This window comes from Microchirus variegatus, assembly GCF_963457635.1.
Source record: "Microchirus variegatus genome assembly, chromosome: 21".
In the NCBI taxonomy this organism is placed as follows: Eukaryota; Metazoa; Chordata; class Actinopteri; order Pleuronectiformes; family Soleidae; genus Microchirus; species Microchirus variegatus.
The window spans coordinates 13,080,646-13,096,555 of record NC_139822.1 but is presented as its reverse complement, the minus strand read 5'-3'; the positions used below and the strand labels follow the sequence as shown (position 1 = coordinate 13,096,555).

At 39.9% G+C, this 15,910-nt stretch overlaps 1 protein-coding gene across 1 annotated transcript; it reads left to right on the top strand.

The window, feature by feature from the left end:
• The first annotated feature begins 11,126 nt into the window (after positions 1 to 11,126).
• nfkbiab (nuclear factor of kappa light polypeptide gene enhancer in B-cells inhibitor, alpha b) lies at positions 11,127 to 14,870 on the top strand. The gene is made up of 6 exons (XM_083907846.1): positions 11,127 to 11,444; positions 12,838 to 12,943; positions 13,036 to 13,246; positions 13,712 to 13,800; positions 13,929 to 14,189; positions 14,291 to 14,870. Exons 1-6 carry the CDS (start codon positions 11,191 to 11,193, stop codon positions 14,324 to 14,326), a joined length of 957 nt encoding a protein of 318 aa, XP_083763972.1. The 5' UTR covers positions 11,127 to 11,190; the 3' UTR covers positions 14,327 to 14,870.
• Positions 14,871 to 15,910: the final 1,040 nt, after the last annotated feature.

Here is a 15,910-nt window from a genome sequence, read left to right as displayed (position 1 = left end):
CCGCCTGGGGAATAGACATGAGAATAGAAATGAGATGAGCGACACTGTGTCCAAGACTAGAAACTAATTAGGCAGCGAGCTTCCTCACTCATTGCTTTGGTTGTTGTTGTTTTTTTACTATTGTAATTATCTGCCATTGACCTGTTTCAACCTTCTGCTGACCCTGAACACGTGACTGTGTGAGGGGACTGAAATATCAGGAATATAATGATAATTTTAATATAATCAAAGTGAGATTAATAACATTTAAAGATGTTTTTGTCTTATTTAAAAGTATTTTTCTCTTTATATGTTGTCATCAGCATTTCAAATATAGTAAGACCTCCCCCAACTTCATAATCATGCTTCATTATTATACTAAAGGGTATAGTGTAATATACTACAATATACACTGCTGTTGTTATGTAACACAGATTCACATAGAAACACTTCAAAGTCTTGAGGAAAGTCTTCCAAGAAGCAGTTTTGTATGAGGGATACTTGAGTAAAAGTACTAGAAAAGGACTTTGGTAGAAGTTGAAGTGAGTTTTTTTTTATAATATTACTTTAGTAAAAGTCTTAACATATATGGCATTTACTGTACTAATGTATAAAAAGTCATTTTCTGATATACAATGTACTTATCTTAGTTTTAGATATTAGTTTTATAAGTAAAAATATTTAAAAAGTGAAGTGTTAGGATTGAGCCATGGTTGCTCAGTGGTAGGACACATTGTCTTTCAACTGGAAGGTTGTGGGTTCCGTCCTGGCTCTGCTAGTCTATATTTGTCCTTTAGCAAAGACACTTAACCCCATGTTGAAGCGGGTGAGCGGCAAAAGCAGCTATAAATACAGACCATTACCAATTCTTCTTCTGATTTTATTTGGTAGTAACGAGTAGCAAAGATAGTTGTCGGAAAGTAAAAGTTGCTAGAAATTCAAATAGCAAAGTAAAGAACATATACGCACATTTTGTACTTTATTATTATGTGATAAATGTAAAGCAACTGGCCATAAAATCCTCCTAATATGTCACACAGACTCAGTTCATATAACAAACTGAACTCAACAACAACAACAGTGCAGCCAAAATATTTGCATTAAAAAAATTATTTTGCAGACTGCAAATCATGTTTTGGCATCTGGCGCCACCTACCGCCATCTACCAATTGCAGTCGGTAGAGTCTCAGCTGCCGAGCAACCACGGGTTGCCAGTTTCGTCAGAAAACGAAACCTAAAAGACCTTGGTATTTTGAATTGGAACGTAGTAACCGTTTTTGGCCACATTCTTACATATGGCACCTTTAAGTACATTACAACACCGCCAAGAAGTGTGGAAGCTGTTATAGCTGCAAAAAACTCCATATTAATGTCCTGTATATGTATTTGAATAAGTAATTCCAGTCCCTGTTGGTGTAATGGTCAGGTGTCCAAATACTTCAGTCCATATTTCTCATGTGACTTGGATGTATTAATGAATATATGAACCGTCTATCTATTGTTGCATGGTGTCTGTGCATATGTTCTTGCTTCTTTGCAGGAGTAAAGAGTGGGTCCAGGACGCAGCGCTCTGCCTCGAGGTTACAATAATGACACTTGATACTTTCGACAACACCCGAGTCAGTCAGTTGATGTAAGGAGGGACTGACAGCGGGGCCAGATTTCAGCGCTTTAAAAACAGGTAAACGTTCTCAATCTCCTGCAAGGAAAAATATGGATCCATGAGAGTGCGAGGCTTTCAGCTACAGAGGACATGAAGCGCGTGTGTGTGTGCATCGCATCAGTGAGCAGTGAGGTGATAATCCTCCAGACTGTTGAAAATGACTCTATTGATCTGTGCCTCTCGCTTCACAAGCCTGTAAGTACTGCAGTATTATACAGCCGGGCTGTCCGCCTGTGTTTACATAGAGTTTACATCTTTACTGGTGACGGGCGTCCCCTCTTTGTCTGTGTGTGCTGAGCCAAATGCATGAAAAGACAATTATCACATTCATCACATTTCACTTGATAATTGCCAGTCCAGTGTTAGGATTTGAGTTCTGGTTGAGGTTTAATTTAGGGTTAATGATGCCGCTTGTGAATGCAGCCACGGGCTGTATACTGTAATGTAGTATTAGGCTCTAATCTGGCCTGCTCACCCTGAGCTGGCCTCGGTTATGGGCCTCGCGAGTCCAATAAACTAAAACAAGTTCTGCTGTGTCTGTGAGTTTCTGCAGCTGCAGATTCAGCACTGCTCTGTTGGCACTCGCACGCTTATAACTTCAGGCGGAACATTTGATCGTAAGAGAAGTTAACAGTCGGTGAGAGAAATGCATTTAGATTTAGAGGAGAAATACTCTCTTCCCTATCATTGATCCAATCAATTAGGGCTGAAACTAACTATTGTTTTCATCGGCGATGAATCTGTTGATTATTTTCTCGATTAATCGGTTTCTTTGTTATATGGAGCAAAGGAAACATATACAACATATACACATTTAAGAAGCCGACAAACTTATACATAGATATGTCATTGGCTCAATGATCAGTTAATGAAGCCCTGTCTGCTCCATGTGTGTCCATATCACACTGGGACTGGGTTTTAGTCAGTGAACCAAACTCTCTCTACAAACACACACACACCCCTGTAATGTCTTGTCACATGTCACTAAAATGACCCTCTGACTCCATCTAGTGGTGGAGATTCTCAGGAGCCAAATTGCTGTTGTTTGTAAAAAATCATATTAATCTCAAGTTTATATCCATGTCTGTGTATCAGGTTTCACAAATGTCACACACTACCAACAGATCAATTTAATCTTTTTGAATTGAAATATAAAACTGAAGACCTAATGATCCAAGATTTTTAGATTAATTCTTGGTCATTTAAGGACTCGTGTCGTCACTAACTGTGATTCTCCAATAACAAGGAGACGTGCGCACTACTTTTTATGCTCAAAAATAATAAAATCAGTCTCCTCACTTCATGCACGTGCACATTCTTGTGACTGATGTCTTTCCAGGTCTCTGTTGAGCAGAAACAGCTTGTGGCTCTCTTACTCCCCCTGCTGACAGAGATCGTATCTGCACTCTGATGGTTGGCAGTGGCACTGATCCTCCCTGACATTGTGATCCAGCACCTGGTTAACCCGCTCCAGTGTCCAGTGTCATCAGCAAAAATGAGGTCAGATATTTGTTTTTCTACTTTTCTTTCTTTATTTATTATTTTTATTCAAGGAAAGGAGACACTTGACTTCTGTTGTCATCTTTAAAAGACAGGTGTTAGGGCTGAACTTCACGTTTATTTTTTTCGACATAAAAGATTCGATGTGTGATAGAGATTTGTCACATGAGCGGGACATGGAGGGATAACGATCAACAGGTGAAACACATCAGGTAATCACAGAGGAGGGAAACTCTACAGGAAGCAGACACTGAAACGAGAGGCAATGGTAATTATTTCAAAATAAAACAGGAAACATAATAATAATATCTCTTGGAAGCAAATATGTTTTTCTTTAATCTGTAGAATATGATGTGTATGATGTATAGGTCAGGGCAATATTTAATGTAAAATGGTAATTGACACATATTTTGACTTTAAAGGGGTCATATTATACCCTATTTCTCCAAGTTAAACTAGTTCCCTGGTGTCCTAATGAACATGTCTGTGACATGCTTTGGCCAAAATACCTTAAGGATGAAGCACCACAGCAGTTCAATCACCCTGCCAAAACAGCCCTGTTCAGAATGCTCGGTTTAGTAGTATCTCTTTAGGTCCACCTTAAAAAAAAAGTAAAATGAAACAGGAAATGGCATCAGCCACAGAGGCTACTGGGAGCTAACAGCAGTTAGCATTTGGAAAAGCGATCATTTGCAGGCTCTAGCAGGCACTTTGCCGTCATATATAACATGTGTCCACTGGACAGATAAATCCTCTGAGGCAGGAAGTTTGTGTAGGACTCTGTGCAGCACTGTGGAGCCAAAAAATAGAACTTTTCATGGACCTCGCAGAGTACCATTTTTCAGGTACTGTTGCCCTCGCCAGCACTCTCGCATGTTTCACGGACAAAGTGGAGCTCCATGAGACAACAATTCCAGGAATTTTGTGCGTTGTGACGTCCCAATGAGCGCGGAAGTCAACATCGCATGTTTCATCTCCCGTTCTCAGACTGAGGAGGACTGCACAAACATAAGTGAGTCATCTTTTTTCACACTTTACCTACTGATAGGGCCTCCAGAGTCCCAAATATAAGGATTCAAACGATTAAAAATTGGATTTTGCATAATATGTCACCTTTAAGAAGCATTGTGAAAATTGCAATAGGCCGTATTTCGATTTCTATAAAATACAACCCCCGCTGTAAATAGTCTCTGTAAGTGAAACTGGTTCATTCACTCATGACTCATGTTGAACATGAGTGGCACACAATCATGACGATGTATTTTTTTTTATATTTCCTGTATGGAAACTTTTTCCTTCATGTGCAGTGACAGAGAGAGAGAGTGTAGGACCTCCAGTTAAAGGAAGTGTGTACTGCATGAAACCCCCCCCCCCCCCACACACACACATCAACGCCGACTCAGCAATATTTGGTCAACTCAGCATTTAAGTTAGCGACAAAATTGCAAAGTAATGAGAACTAAAAGTCACCCTCTGTTGCCAAAACAAAAGGTACCGAAGTTCAAAGCTGCTCTCTGAAGTCCTAACCTGAAACTGTAGTCTTAAGATAGTCCTTTATTAGTTCCGCAGTGGGGGAAATTTACATTGTCACAGCAGCAAAGTCAGTAAAGTTGCATTTCCACATAATGTGAAAGTAAAATATAGAAATATATTAACAATACGACTGTAAAAAGTTAAACTCGAATGTACATTATAGACAGTTACCAGGATATATTTACACAGTATGGGCATTTCACAGTATATACACTATTCAAGCAACACTTCAAAAATAAAATACACCTTTTAAAAGTAAAATGTCTGCATTTAAAATTCTATGATATGTTTGCAACAAGTGTGCATGAAAGCATCTACATTTATTATTATCATTTATACGGGTTTTCCCTTTTTTTTTTTTTTTTTTCAGGATGTGAACTGAACAGACGGTCACATCACACAGCTGTCAGTAAATGCAGTCCGTGTACGTAGGAAACAGGAAATGGAGGAAAAAGAGGAAGCAGGTAAAAGACGCAGGTGTTCACGGTTAAAAACTCCAGCTCGTTTGATGTCTTGACTCACAGTCATGTGTTCGATATGTCAATGAGTCACGGATGAGTTTGACCCTTAACCCTGATGTGTGTTAGAGTGAACGTGTGCACGTGATTCATCGTGAGTCATTTAGTGTTGTACATGTCTACTCATGTCCAGAACTCCCAGGGATTCCCACTGACACACACACACACACACACACACACACACACACACACACACACACACACACACACACACACACACACACACACACACACACACACACACACACACACACACACACACACACACGTGTGTACCGATACTGTACAAGCAGGTGTGACACACGCTGACACAGTCTTGTATAAAGTACCTAAAAGCATGTTACCATAAAAGGACTTTGGTAGAAGTTGAAGTCAGTTTTTTTTATAATATTACTACTATAGTCTTAAAGTATATGAACTTTACTGTATTAAAAGTAATTTTCTGATATGAAATGTACTCAAATTTAAGAAGTGAAAGTATTGAATAAGGATTAAGCCATAGCTCTTCAAGACTAGAAAAGCTCTATATAAATACACACCATAATACCAACTCTTCTTCTTCTGATTTTATTTGGTAGCAACGAGTAACAAAGATAGTTAGAGGAAATGTAAATGTTGCTTGAAATATAGGAGTAAAGTGCAGATATGTGATTTTTTGTTTTACTTTAGTACTTTGTTTGATGAGTTCTTTATTTGCTGCATATTTATATTAGACATGCTTCATACAGCATCAAACATACTGTGTCTTTGTAACATTGAAAATGGGGCAAAATTTCTATTCTATTCTATCTATTATACAATACTACATCAGATATAAGACATACATATATACATATTTTACAGCAATATAAAGCATTATTACAAAACTGAAAAATAAAAACATGTTTATTATACATTTAATGGCTGTGTACGGCTCACCTGCAGTACCGTCACGACCACACTAGGGGGCCAAACATTGGGAATTGCCGGAACAAAATTAAAGGCAATAAAAAAAGACGATAATCTTTCCTCTCTGCGAGCGAAATTCACCAGTGCAGTTTTTCATGCTTCTGCTTTCTGTAATAAAGCACATCGCTCCGTGTCGCCACAGACACACAACATGACGCAAAGAGAGAGAGTTACATTCTGCAGCTTTAAAAGAAAAGAAGCCACAATGTGAAGAACGATCACAATTTAAAAATGGTTATCGTCATATAGTGCTTACAGCACGTACGGCACATCAGAAAACTTGTGATGTCTCTTCTACCTTTCCCCTCGTTTTCCAGTTGAAGCACATTCCTGCTACCTGGGGAAATGCTGATGACTCACAGTTACATGTAGAACAGCAACAAAGGACAATCAAATGTATTGATCACACACACACAAACAGGGTCCGTAATTTACGGCTATTTTCAGCATGTTGGTCTTTTTGAGGCGTCCCTACTTCACACTTTTGCATCAGATAAATCGGTGATCTGACTTCCAGTCAAAATGATTCATTTCCCCTGCGTCCAATCCAAACCTCATCAGTTAAACATCTCCACTCACTGAAGCCGGTTTAAACGCTCTCTCACTCAAGTGTCACGGGTTTGTTTTAATTCTTCCTTGTGATCTAGATCAGTCATTCGCAGAAACCCTGGTCGGGACTTAAAAGATGTGCTGCGGGAGATTTTCTTTTTGAGCGTCCTCATAAATCTTTTTACAGCCCTTTTTCTTAACCCTTTAAGGTACGCACCAAGAAAAAATCAAAAGCATGTTTTATTATTTTATTTTATTTACTTATAATAACAATAACGTGAAATTAGACCCCTGCAGTATTTCAGATACAGGCCTCTACCAAACGGTTGAGACGTCTGTTCATAATAAACCTGGTTTGTATAATTCATAAAGTACAACATTCATAACAAGTCACATTAAGTGTTATTGAGATGCATTTTTCAATGAGATATAGTGACTTAAAGTGTGCTCGACCAAATGGTAGAGTAGTACCTTAAAGGGTTAAGATTTATGAAATAACACAGTACATGTAGTTCTTTTATATAACGTATATATCCTATATCACAACTCATGACCTTAGAAACAACCTGGATGGACTGGTTAAAGCAGATATTTATCTTTTTAGGGTCTTGCTGGCCTTTTTTACACTTCAAAATAAGATTAGATGCTTGTCAAACCTGTTATATTATTATATTTGCTTTTGCAGTGAAGTTGTATTGTCTTAAAAAGACAGGGACCCCCTTGTAAAAGGTTTGGAAAACTCTGACCTAGATCGTATGCTCTTTGCCACACACAAAAAAAGAAGAAATGCTAAAAAAAAACAACTAGTTTGATTATGCAAAAATAGAATGACTGGTGGATCTTCAGTTAAATGGGGAGTGCTGGGTCTAAATATAAAATTTTCCCTTTATAATATACAAACTGTGTGCTTGTTTTACTGACTGTGAACTGCAGCCTGCATCCATCAGTGGGTGTGGATGTGGTTTTGATGACCTCGCATTCTAATACACATTATGCAAAGTCAATTCTTCTTAATCTTGCCCTGCAGAACAACATGCAGTGCTTGAAAAACAATTTGCATATCTGCGAGCCCTTTTTTCTGATTGAAATCCTGTTGCTCAACAGCTGCTAACAAAAAAAAATGTGCTGATACTGAGCGAAGCATGAGTTTCCCAGTCTAACTGGTCACACGGTGTGAACAATGGGAGGTAGTTTCCCCCCCAGGCTTCCAGAACATCATGTTCATCTTGATGACTCTATCTAAAGGGGCAGGTCACAGTCTCGCGGAACTTGGACTCGTTCCATTTGTATCTGCGAACGACTTGAACGGGTGACCTGATGTGAGGTTACTGGAAGAGAGCGAGAGAGTCAGCGCAGGTTTTGAGCGACTTGTCAGTAACATCTGCAGCAGCAGTAGAGGAGTTAGTCACTGCGCTTTAGTAAAAAACAGCTGCCAGGATGTTCGGCACAATTAGTAAATGCATACGTGCTTCACTTCACTGATCGTAAGACAGTAAGATTAGTCTGCACCTTTTGAGTGTTGACCCAACACACTGGTCTGGTTTTGTGTCATGAACACGAGCGAGAGAGCCAGAGATGTTGAATTAGTTTTTTATTTAGTGCTGAGACAACAGCGGAAGCGTGTTGATTTGAGGATTTAAGTATTGGTGTCCACTTTCTAGATTTTAACATATTTGATTGCTTTTTTGGCAACACTTTAGATTTGGGAACACATATTCACCATTAACTAGGTGCTTACTAACATGCATATAAGTCGCATACTAGCCCTTTATTAGTAAATATTAGCACGTATTAACACGTTATGTAGGAAAAATCTTAATTCATGTCGTAATAGAGGTAGAATAAGGTTATATAGAATAAGGTGTTAATACGTGCTTAATGATTACTAATAAAGGGCTCGTATGCGACTTATATATGTTAGTAAGCACCTTTTTTTGCTTATTGTTCCCATTTTGCCCAGTTTTCCAGAACACTTAGAACTATTAATACCTAGCAGTTATTTACAAGTTACTCCATGTATTAAAATAAAAGTGTAACAGTTTAAAGACAAGGAGGATTTTTTTTTTTTTGATAGCGCAAACCGTCGCGTAATTACGATAATGCAAAGAGCGCTTGCCCAAATGTGGCGCCCGGTGTTAAAGGGTTCAAATGTATTCTGTGAACTATGTTAACCATTATCTCGATCTCAGTTCATCGTTGTCTAAATCAGTGCTGTGAAATCTTAAAAATGTAGGTGTCTTATCTGTATCTCTCTGAACACACAGCAGATGAGATCAATCTTTGAATATTATGTGACGTTTTTCCGTGGTCGTCTCTGTTGGGTCTCGCGAGATCTGGTCACAGGAGAGAATAGTGAACCTGGAAACCACCTCAGAAACACAACCATTTGTCATCTACCAGAAATGAACTTGAGACCCAATTTGGGTGAAGACCTGCAGTGCTCTGCACAACTGGTTTTGTCGTCATGAAACATTAGTGTATTTCTTACAGCCTTATATGAAGTACCTTAAAGGGATACTTGAGTAAAAGTGCAAGTATCTTACCAGAAAATGACTTTTAAATAATATTACTCTAATGGTGAGACTTGTCTGTTTACACTTCCCTGTTCCATGGGCATTGGGTAACTATGGTGGTGTTTGCATACCATAAAGCATGTCGTTCTCCTTTGAATAGAATAGAATAGAATGCCTTTATTGTCATTATACAAGTTGTACAACGAGATTTACTTGACTTCACCTTGAAAGTGCATACAGCTAACAACGAAGAACAATAACAACAACAACAACAACAACCAGTGTATGGGTCAAGGACATTAAAAAGAAAAAGTGACCCTAGTTAACGTGAGGTGGGTTTTCAGTTGCAGCGTACTACATTAAATCAGTGCTGATTCATCTTTGTTTGCAGAGTAAGCTCCTGCTTCAAAATGGCTGTTTTGTCTGTTCTGGATGCTGCAGGGACATGACAGCGCAAGATGGTGGCCTCTGTAAAGCACCAAAAGTACTAAAACTAAAACAATCTTTCATTTAAAGTGATTAAATACATAATTATGGGTATTATACCCAGTTTCAATAGATAATAAAGCCTCTTAAGTGTTACCCACAAGACCTTTAAACCACTTTAAGGCTGTTTATATATAAATATTTGCCATAACATTAAGACCAATGTCATGTCTACAATCTATGATTTGTCAGCACAGACGTAAGCACTGTGTGGTGTCTGTGTTTTTGACAAACAGACTGAAATCGCATGAAGTTTTAGAGGAAAGTCCTGTGTGTGCTGCGGCCTCCCGAACGCTGAGGCTGTGCAGAACAACATTTCCTCTTGTTTCAGTGACTCAGCAGGGACATGCAGACCAACAGTGCAGTTTGAGGACTTTCCATACTTGCATCCCCATGCTCATGTTAAACAGAAACTCATTAATGGAATAGTAATGATATGAAAACAGTCAGAGGCGTTAAAACTAAAGAGTAAGCAATTGTCTGGACACTCAAGCCAAGAGAGCAGGCATCAGACTTAAGTTTGGACATCTCCCTGAATTTGTCTTGAAAATGTTGGTCAGGACTTCCAGAACTTCTCCTGTCAGTGTCCTCATAAAATGGATTTATGAGGATTTGGGCATTACGCTGCTGTGATGCATAGATCTGGGGGGGTTTTCTTGTCAAAATGTAACTCTCTTTAAATTAAATGCCTCTAGTTTATCAGTAGACTAACTCAGTAACTAGTTAGTTAGATGATTGACTGATTGCCTTGTTAAAGTAACTAACAGAGTCAGTGTGTGAGGAGAAAAAACATTTTAACATACTAAAGAAATCGAGATATCTTGAGATATATTTAAATAGTGTTGAGAGCGTTAAGATATTTGTTTTTATTTTGTTTGCTCATCTAATGCAAATGTGCACATCGGTTCTCTTTAAAAGTCATTAAACTGGTTTACTTGTGTGATACAATTTATGTATCGCGACAATTCACTTTGAATATAAAAGTGCAAAAAGTAAAAAAAAAAAAAAAAAAACAAGTGTGACACTGGTTTGGTGTCAATAAAACAACTAGAATGAATGCAATTTATAGTGTTACATTTGTACTATTAGGAGTTTAGTACTGGCTACTCCGGGGGGCCGAGCCTTTACAGGGCCCTAAATCAACTTCAGTTTAGGGCCCTGTAAAGGCTCGGACCGGCCCTGACAACTAATTATTCTATGTTTAATAGACGGTACATGCATAAAATGCATATTTTTATTATTATTTTCCAACGGGCTGAGTGCAGCAGACGTAAAGTGCTATATTACTCGTCTCTCTTGGTTGCAGACTGACTTGTGTGTTTATATGTGTCTATGAAATCCCCTCCTGGAGCCAGCAATCTGTGTACTGTGTTATTCTGAGTGACAGTTTTCTGGAAATCCCCCACCTAGCTTTTAGCTCCGCCCCGTCCCTCAGAAACTGCTGCTGCACAGCACGGTCCGCAGACAAACGCACCCGCGACACCAACAACACAGCACTAACATGGACCTTCACCGGACCAGTATATTGAACCAAATGGATTACAACCGAGATTCGAAAGAAGAGAAGGCGGCCCAGTCGACGGAGGAGCGGCTCGACAGCGGCCTGGACTCCCTGAAAGAGGAGGAGTACCAGGCTGTGGCGGACGAAATCCGCCAGCTCCACTTGAACCGCGAGCCGCCGAAGCACCAACATCCCCCCGCTGTAGCGGAGGAGCAGCCGGAGTGGAAAACACAAACCACAGAGGACGGAGACACGTAAGTTCGCCTACAATATGTTCATTTCACGCGTGGATATAAGTGACTTTGTCGGGAGTTTAGCAGCAGTATCGCTGGAGTAGGCCCAGCTCGGGTCTCGGAGGAAATTTGATCCGTTTTCCTGTGGGGAATGGGTTTCTGACTGTAGCCTGTCATTACAACGCACAGGCCTGACTTTTAGTCCGAGTTTGAGCTCAACTTAAACACACTGTGGCTTTAAAAAAAAAAGACTAACTCACTACTAAGGAAACACAAAGGCGGTGTTCGGTTAGTTAATGGGTTTATGTGCGTCCATGGCCGCTGGTACTGGACGTAAACAAAAGGCTTCATTATCAGGAGGGGAATCTACTATGGCCGCGGGTCAGGTTGGGAAAGTCCCAGGCGCGCGGCCAAGGAATTCGACGGACACGCGCGCCTATGAAACGAGAAGAAGAAGAGGAAAAAAAAAAAAGTAGAAAAAAGTCCTTAAATTACAGCAGTGGAGACAGAGGGTGAAACCCTACACTCACAGAGCTGCCTGTGCATTATTGTCGCAGGAAAACCAAAGCGAATATCAATAAACTAGTCACCAAATTGGCCTATAATATGGTTTTTTTGTTTGTTTTCCTCATCTGATAAAACGTTTCATAATAACAATAATAACTTGAACATTAGAGGTCTCTCAAATCTGGACTTTGCAACTACACTGCTGTGCACTTGTCTGTTTTGAATAATAACATCACGAATGTGAAGAATTGAATACACTCTGCAGCATTTAGTAGTAAACAGACCCGAAGTGATTATCAACTGTTACACAACTGCTGTTAGAGCTTGTGCATTTCTTGTTATTATTATTATTATTGTTGTTAATGCATTAATTTCCAGTGGGTCAGAGTTGAACATTGTGACTCGGGTAATGAAATCTCTGGGAGCGGAACGGTTTCATGCAAAGCAATGCGTGAAACCGTGTTGCTCTGATTCAAGTGTGTTAAGCCCACAGCTCAGCTCAGTGGTTTTAATGTGTGGTCATGGATCCTTACACACTTTTGCAGGAAGTCTTTCGTTTGTTTACATGACACAGCAAACTATGCAAAACTGATTTTAGTCCCGTTCCACCCGTGCATTCCCACTTATCTAACGTCTGCAGTCTCAGTGGACTATCTCTTCTCGGCAACACTTCCTGAAAGATCCTGAGGCATTTCCAGGCCAGATCCAGATCTTTTTCCTACTGAAAAATCTCCAGTTTTTAACATAAAGGAGCCAGTGATTCTGCTCTAAGCTTCTCGCAGAAAGAAAAACTTGAAATGTAAATATTGTAGTATTTGTGTGTGTACAAGCTGCTGTTTATTTATTTACAAAATGTCAAGTGACTGTGTGCTACTGGTCTTTAACATTCTATTCACTTTCTCTGCAGGCTACTCCATCTGGCTATTATCCATGAAGCCAAGGATTACATCAGAACTATGATTGATGTGTCCAGGAACACAGACTTCCTGGACAAACAGAATCACCTGAGACAGGTATGTGAGAGAAGAAAAAAAAAAAGATAAAGTCTCATCTTTACTGTCTACCACTTTACATAACAAGAACTTTTTTCCCCCCTCACCCCCAGACTCCTCTCCACTTAGCGGTAATAACGAACCAGGCCGACGTGTGTCAGCACCTCCTGGCGTCCGGCTGCGACTCCACTCTGGTGGACAACAGGGGGGACACGCCTCTTCACATCGCCTGTCGCCACGGCAACCTGCTGTGCTTCAGCGTCATCACGCAGTACTCTCGGACTCAGCACCTACACACGGCGATGGCTGCCTGCAACTATGATGGTAAGTTTTACATGGTTTTGCGGGTCATTAAATTGAATTGAGTGATTCCGTGACCTGAAAATACGTTTATATTATTAATATTAGAATAATTTAAAAAAGGTCCATATTACAGTGTTTCAAAAATATTTGAATATTTATAGGATTTTGTGGCGATGGTTATTTCTGCTTGAAAACAGACGCGACGCGACGCTGACCCGGTCTGCTTTTGGTCTCGGCTACTATTTATAAGGACGACTGGTGGTGGACAGAAATATAATTTCAGCTGCCCATTATCCCTGAACACTATGATTAGACAGAAGGAAGTGTTTAAGCATGAGGAATACTCTTTCATAGCATTACATCTCGACTAAAACCCTCGTCTATTACACGTTACGCTGCATTATGAAGCTCCACATAAAAATGTATGAGCTTCTACTTTTAGACTTGTACACAAATGGGTCATAAAAGCATTTTTTTTTTTTGCAGGTCAGAACTGCCTCCATCTTGCCTCAGTTCATGGTTTTCTATCACTGGTGGAGAACATGGTCGAGCTTGGAGCTGACATTAACTCAAAGGTATGTAACACACACACACACACATTACATTTACATATGAAAATACACACTTAAATATACATACATGCACAACATATCTGTATATTTCACTTTTTGTGCATATTAAAAATAAATCTTTTGTCCAACAGGAGCAGCACAATGGCCGCAGTGCGCTGCATCTCGCTGTGGACCAGCAGAACCTCTCGCTGGTCCAACTGCTGCTGAAAAAGGGAGCGGACGCCAACCTCCTGACCTCGGGAGGCCACTCCCCCTACCACCTCACCTACGGTTACAGCAGTTTTGACATCAGGCAAGAACTGTACTCGCGGACCAACCCTGAACTCCGGGATCTCCCCGACAGTGAATCAGACGACAGCGAGGAAGAGGAGGATGACAAGTCTGATGATGAGGTGCGTGCTGCAAACGCACCGTGTGTCATTGATAATGAATGAATGAAAATCCCTTGCCTTTGTGTGTAACCATTTTTCTGTCCTCCGCGTGTGTCCTGCAGGTGGGTTATGATGACATTCACTGGAATGGACATTAGCAGGAAACGAGAGACGTGGGGGAAGTTACAGAGGCACGAGGCTGTGATGATGGCAGTGAAGGACTGAAGGAATGGCTCGGCTCCGTCTGTTTGCCTTCTGGAATGATGTCACGGCGGTGTGGGTGACATGGAGCGGGCGTTAACCCGCTGACATAAAAAGGACAGGACGGGCAGCTGCAAAAGGGCAAAGATAGAGACCGGTGGCCGAATCAACCTGCGAGACTGCAGGAGAGCAAACAGCAAGGTGTGAACTGACACTTTATAGGACGTGATGGCTTTGCTACACATGATAAGAGGATCGCTTGTGTTCTGCGAACATCGTTATCACCAAAAAACCAACAACAACCACACAGATGAAACGTGCAACAGCTCTGTTGTATGATATTGTAAATGCTGTGTATACTGAGATGTATTTTTTATGGAATCTGTGAATCTGTACAGTTGAGTAGGTTGTAAATGTCAGAGAGCAAACAGTCCAGCAAACTCCAGTTAAATTAAAAGACGCATATTTAACAGATAAGACCTCCTGTGTGTATGTGTGTGTTTCTGAATAGAAACATAGGTGTTCCATCATAGCAGACACTTTCCATGGAAATAAATGGGAAATGTTCAAAATTGTAGGTCGGTAATTTAAATATAGTTGGTAAATAATATATTGTACCTTAAACAATCAGGTTTAATGGAAATACAGTTTAATATCAATGCTGTTCCTCAATCACAGACGCAAACCAAAATGTCCAGTTGATTCTCATTAATTCCCATGACAAGTTACTGGGAATTTCCTGCTCCTAACTCCAGTTATAACTCTAGTTATTCAGGACAGACACTCGTCTCTGCTGGCGTTGTCTGTTCTTGTGATTTCCCACATAAACACTTCAAACACATTCAATCTGCTATCTGTCAAAAAAGTGCATGTCATGCAGGAAAAGGCCTCTTACGTGACGAGTCTTCTGAATGAGGAACTGGTGGTAAATAGAGTCTGTAACGCAGTTATTCCTGCTGTGTGTGTGTGTGTTTATAGAGATAAGAGGCTTTGGGGAAATTTTGTGAGTGTGTGCAGAACGGGATATTGGTCATACAAGTCGGGAAGTTTTATTTTTCGAGGGTGGGGCTAATATGGGAAGGAACAGGAAATTCTCCGCAGCAGTACACTCGGCTGTTTGCGACATTCCTGCTTCCTTGTTCTTCCAAAGAAGGGAATTTCTGTGGTACAGGATGCTTCGGTCAAACTCGGGGAGGAAGGAGTTATACTTCAAATAGAGCTAAATAATTGCCAAAATGTCATGAAGACACTCAAGTGTACATATTCCGTTAAAAAACAGACGTTTGCAGATAGAATAGTCCTTTACCACATTAACAATATATAGAGTGTATTTCTGATTAATGCAATGTTATATTCATTGAAAAGATTTTCCTTCAAAAATAAGGAAGTTTCTTAAAATGTAATTTTTTTTCTCCATTTTCTTTATTTTTCTCAAAATTTAAGCTTTTCTGAAAATTCGATATTTTTCTTAAAATTTTATTTTTTCCCTCAAAATTAAATTTCGTTCTCAAAATGTATTTTTCCTTCATAATTTTTATTTC

Coding starts and splice junctions, on each gene's coding strand:
- nfkbiab (XM_083907846.1), top strand. CDS start 11,191: ATGGACCTTCACCGGACCAGTATATTGAACCAAATGGATTACAACCGA. Junction 13,247..13,711: donor GGCTGCCTGCAACTATGATG/GTAAGTTTTACA, acceptor TTTTTTTTGCAG/GTCAGAACTGCCTCCATCTT. Junction 14,190..14,290: donor ATGACAAGTCTGATGATGAG/GTGCGTGCTGCA, acceptor TGTGTCCTGCAG/GTGGGTTATGATGACATTCA.